This window comes from Salvelinus sp. IW2-2015, unplaced genomic scaffold, assembly GCF_002910315.2.
Source record: "Salvelinus sp. IW2-2015 unplaced genomic scaffold, ASM291031v2 Un_scaffold3044, whole genome shotgun sequence".
Lineage (NCBI taxonomy): Eukaryota > Metazoa > Chordata > Actinopteri > Salmoniformes > Salmonidae > Salvelinus > Salvelinus sp. IW2-2015.
This window is the reverse complement of record NW_019944336.1, coordinates 145001-150744: the sequence shown is the minus strand read 5'-3', so window position 1 is coordinate 150744 and position 5744 is coordinate 145001. Positions and strand designations below refer to the sequence as shown.

General features: G+C 45.6%; 1 protein-coding gene across 1 annotated transcript in view; it reads right to left on the bottom strand.

Moving 5' to 3' along the window:
• Positions 1-5744, bottom strand: part of LOC112075248 (ubiquitin carboxyl-terminal hydrolase 33-like) — a 61185-nt gene that overhangs the window by 26806 nt on the left and 28635 nt on the right. The window contains 2 exon segments of the mRNA XM_070440831.1: positions 1230-1263; positions 2198-2411. Coding sequence (XP_070296932.1) covers positions 1230-1263; positions 2198-2411 — 248 coding nt within the window.

Sequence of the window (5744 nt, the reverse complement as noted above, 5' to 3'; positions counted from 1 at the left end):
TCGTTGTCCTGCTCTGGAAAGGTGACCTTCACTCTGAGCAGGTCTTTCATCATAGCTTTCTGTACCTACTACATTCATATTTCCCATCGTCTTATGTTGGCCATGAGCTAAAAATCCACAGCATGTGCTGCACCACCATGCTTCACGGGGGGTGGTGCATTTCCTCCAAAGTAGAGGCTTGGATTCAGCGCCACGTGTTCACATCTTGGTTTCAACTAGACCAGAGTTCTTGTGTCTTATTTGCATCCAGCGGGACGCTTCTGTGCTGGAGGATGGTTGTCTCTGGAAGTGGTCTCCATCTCCACAGAGGAACTCTGGAGTTCTGTCAGAGTGACCATCGGGTTCTGGTCACCTCCCTGACCAAGGCGCTTCTTCCCCGATTGCTCAGTTTGGCCGACGGCCAGCTCTAAGAAGAGTCTTGGTGTTCCAAACTTCTTCCATTATTTAAGATGATGGAGTCACTGTGTTATTGGGGACCTTTAATGCTGCAGAAATTGTTGGTACCTCCCTCCCCAACACAATCCTGTCTAGGGCTCCAACGACATTCTTCAACCCATGTCTGGTGTTTTTGCTCTGACATGCACTGTCAAATGTGGGACCTTATGACAGGTGTGTGCCTTTCCAAATCATGTCCAATCAATTGAATTTACCACAGGTGGACTCCAATCGTTGTAGAACATCCAAGGATGATCAATGGAAACAAGATGCACCTGAGCTCAATTTCATGTCTCATAGCAAAGGTCTGAATACTTATGTAATAAGATATTTCAGTTTATTTTTATTTCTAAAACCTGTTTCGCTGTCTTATGGGTATCTGTTGATGTATGCTATGTGTTATTGTGATGTCATGAGGGTTTGTGATGTCCATGATGCGGTATTGTGTTGTAGATTGATGAGGGAAAATAAACTATTCTCATTTTAAAAGCATTGTAACGTAAATTTTGTTGGGGAAAAAGTAAAGGGGTCTGAATACTTTCCAATGCTCTGTATATAACTGTAATATGCTGTATAGAGCTCGTGGCTTTTCTAAGGTTTGAACACTCACTCTGGTACACTGCTGACTTTGCAGGATTTCAATCCATTCCGTATCTTGCGGAGAACACGTCTTTATGTAATCTTTTATTCTGTTTCTGAGTTTAAACACAGAGGATGGTTCCTTCAGTCAGTCTATGTATTGATTTACATATCTTTTGTTGTTGGGAGGGCGGGGGGGGTGTTTCGGGTATCACTTCTTTGCATTTTCACAGCTGTACATGTTGTCACCTAGGAAACAACAGGCTCAGGTAACGCTCTGACGTACCAGAGACCGCACGCATTCGTTTACCGGACATCAGTAAATTGAACAGTTCAGAGATCACTACGGTACGAGCAGAGCAGTCCAGTCACTATGACAGGGTACCGAACTCACATCAGGACGAGAGAGACATCGTAAACACTTGAACAGGTACAGATGCCTCAAGCATACGTACGGAGAGAGCAGTCAGTAACACTCTGAAACGGTACCAGGTCAGCTAGGGACAGGAGGACAGTTCAGACACTCTGAAGGTCCAGAGACCTCAGAATCACGGTACAGAGAGAGACAGTCAGTAACACTCTAACAGTACCAGGACTCAGCATCACGGTCAGAGAGAGACAGTCCGTAAACTCGAAACACGGTCCAGAGCTCAAGCATCACGGGACAGAGAGCAGACAGTCAGTACGTTGAGGTACCAGAACCTCAAGCATCACGGTAAGGAGAGAAGTCGAGTAACGCTCTTGAACAGGTAAGAGACTCAGCTACGGTACAGAGAGAGACAGGCCGTAACATCTGAACGGACCGGAAGCCCAAGCTCACGGGGCAGCGAGAGGACATTCAGTACCTTGAACAGGGTCCAGGCCTCAGCACTCACGGTACAGAGAGAGGACAGTCAGTAACACTCTGAAAGAGGTACCAGAGACCTCAAGCAGGCACGGTACAGAGACGGACGTCAGTAACATACTGAAGTCAGACCTCAGATCCGGACAAGGAGAGACAGTCAGTACCTCTGAACAGGTCCAGAACTAAGCAATTCACGGTACAGAGGGACAGTCAGTACGCTCTGAACATAGGTACCGAGACTCAGCTCACGACGAGGGACGTCATTAACCCTCTGAACAGGTACCAGAGACTAGATCACGGAGACAGGAGAGACAGTCAGATAACACTTGAACAGGTTACCAGGAACCTCAAGCATCACAGGTACAAGAGAGGAGCAGTCGTCAACCACTCTGACGGTACCAAAGACCTCAAGCATCACGGTACAGAGGGACGTCAGTAACACTATGAACAGGTACAGGGCACTCAGATCACAGGTACAGGAGGAGACGTCGTACACTTTGACAGTGTACCAGGCCTCAAGCTCCGGTACAGAGAGAGGACAAGTCGTAGCACTCTGAACAGGTACCAGAGCCCTCAAGGATCACGTACAGAGAGAGCTCAGTACACTCTAAGGTAACGAGACCTCAGCATCACGGGACGAGAGAGCAGTCGAGGTAAATTGACACAGGTACCAGAGACTCAAGCTCGGTACGAGGCGACAGTCAGTAACACTCTGGGTACCAGCGGACCTCAAGCATTAGGGACACGGAGGCACAGTCGTACTTGGAACACGTTTACATGAGGACCTCAAGTCACGGGACGAGAGAGAACGTCTGTACACTCTGAAGGTACCAGACCCTCAAGATCACAGGTACAGAGAGAGACAGTCAGTACCTTGAAGGTACCAGGGACCTCAAAGCATCACGGCAGAGAGAGACAGTTCAAGGTCTCCCTTTCATGTGTCTTTGGGAAGAAGCGCCGACAGTCCTGTTGGTAACCACGGGAACCCCACCACCAGCTGGACAACAGACTACATCACAAGAGTTTTACTGGTCAACAGATAGGACTTACAATCATGATGGTTCTCCAGGGTTGCTTCAATTCCACTTCAATTCAGGAAGTACACTAATTCCATTCTGGCTTAGACCACTTGTGAATTTGTCTTGAAGTGGTTTTTATTTATTGGTTTTATGGAAGATTGACCCAACTGACTACCTATAAAACTGGTTAGCTGTTTATCGGTGCTTCGAATAAGTCTACGGCCAATTTGTTTCTTGGTCACATAACTTATTTATTTTGCCAAGTTGGGTTGGTGTCCTCCCCACGGACCCCACTACTCTCCGACGGAAACGGACGAGTGGTAAAAGACCTCATCCTCTGCCGTTGCACCATGGCCGCTAGAGCTGAATCGCCTTTCTACGGGCATGCTTTCACTGGTCCCTACCCGGTCAACAGCTGACCCCCCACAGACTACTCGCCAAGCCTTCCCCATTGCATTCCTGCTCATCCAGTAGCTGATGTTCTGAAGAGCTGCAATCTGGACCTTTTCTTTCTAAAATTCTGTGAATTGTTGCCACCCTTACTGCTTTCAACCTTTTGTGTGTTGAGATCCAAAGATTGGAAGCGTGCGGTCTCCCCTTCAGGGGGACAGTCTAACCATGGGACGACCTATTCTCATTTTTCAATTCAATTCAAGGGCTTTATTGGCATGGGAACATCGGTTAACATTGCAAAGCATGAGGTAGATATCGATACAAGTGAATAACTATTAACAGTAAAACATATACACATACAGAAGTTCAACAATATAAAGACATTACAGTCATTTATATTATACAGTGTTCTGTACCATGTAAAATGGTTAAAGACACAGTTAAAATATACAATCTATATCTATCTCTCTTGCCTTCTAGCGTCTTCGAAACGCCAAGTCAACAACAGATTACCGCATTTGAAATCTCACTTACCTTCTCCCTATATGCAAATCTGGTTGTCAGAGGTTTCAGAGCTGGTCATGGGTGCACCTCAGCCACGCTCAAAGTCCTAAACGATATCTTAACCGCCATCGATAAGAAACAATACTGTGCAGCTGTATTCATCGACCTGGTCAAGACTTTCGACTCTGTCAATCACCACATCCTCATCGGCAGACTCGACAGCCTTGGTTTCTCAAATGATTGCCTCGCCTGGTTCACCAACTATTTCTCTGATAGAGTTCAGTATGTCAAATCGGAGAGCCTGTTGTCCGGACCTCTGTCAGTCTCTATGGGGGTGCCACAGGGTTCAATTCTCGGGCCGACTCTCTTCTCTGTATACATCAATGATGTCGCTCTTGCTGCTGGTGATTCTCTGGTCCACCTCTACGCAGACGACACCATTCTGTATACCTCTGGCCCTTCGTTGGACACTGTGCTAACTAACCTCCAAACGTGCTTCAATGCCATACAACTCTCCTTCCGTGGCCTCCAACTGCTCTTAAATACAAGTAAAACTAAATGCATGCTCTTAAACCGATCGCTGCCCACACCTGCCCGCCCGTCCAGCATCACTACTCAGGACGGTTCTGACGAATATGTGGACAACTACAAATACCTAGGTGTCTGGTTAGACTGTAAACTCTCCTTCCAGACTCACATTAAGCATCTCCAATCCAAAGTTAAATCTATAATTGGCTTCCCATTTCACAACAAAGCATCCTTCACTCATGCTGCCAAACATACCCTCGTAAAACTGACTATCCTACCGATCCTCGACTTTTGCGATGTCATTTACAAAATAGCCTCCAACACTCTACTCAGCAAATTGGATGTAGTCTATCACAGTGCCATCCGTTTTGTCACCAAAGCCCCATATACTACCCACCACTGCAACCGGTACGCTCTCGTTGGCTGGCCCTCACTTCATATTCGTCGCCAAACCCACTGGCTCCAGGTCATCTATAAGTCTTTGCTAGGTAAAGCCCCGCCTTATCTCAGCTCACTGGTCARCATAGCACGCGCTCCAGCAGGTATATTTCACTGGTCACCATAGCAGCACCAACCCGTAGCACGCGCTCCAGCAGGTATATTTCACTGGTCACCCCCAAAGCCAACACCTCATTTGGCTGCCTTTCCTTCCAGTTCTCTGCTGCCAACGATTGGAACGAATTGTAAAAATCACTGAAGCTGGAGACTCAAATCTCCCTCTCTAACTTTAAGCACCAGCTGTCAGAGCAGCTTACTGTGCCTGTACAAAGCCCATCTGTAAATAGCCCACCCAACTACCTCATCCCCATATTATTACTTACCCTCTTGCTCTTTTGCACACCAGCATCTCTACTTGCACATCATCATCTGCACATCTATCACTCCAGTGTTAATGCTAAATTGTAATTATTTTCACCTCTATGGCCTATTTATTGCCTTACCTTCTTAATCTCCTACATTTGCACACACTGTATATAGATTTTTCTATTGTGTTATTGACTGTATGTTTGTTTATGTGTAACTCTGTGTTGTGGTTTGTGTCAAACTTTTTTGCTTTATCTTGTCCAGGTCACAGTTGTAAATGAGAACTTGTTCTCAACTAGCCTACCTGGTTAAATAAAGGTGAAATTTAAAATATATATATATTGAAAATAAGAATGCGTTCTTAACTGACTTGCCAAGTTAAATAAAGGTTAAATAAAATTAAATAAATACAAGTATCAAAAGTAAAAGTATAAATCATTTCAAATTCCTTATATTAAGCAAACCAGATGGCACTGTTTTCTTGTTTTTTTAATTTACGGAAAGCCACAGGCACACTCGAACATTTAGACATCATTTACAAACGAAGCATGTGTGTTTAGTGAGTCCTCCAGATCAGAGGCAGTAGGGATGACCAGGGATGTTCTCTGTTTAGTGAGTCCTCCAGATCAGAGGCAGTA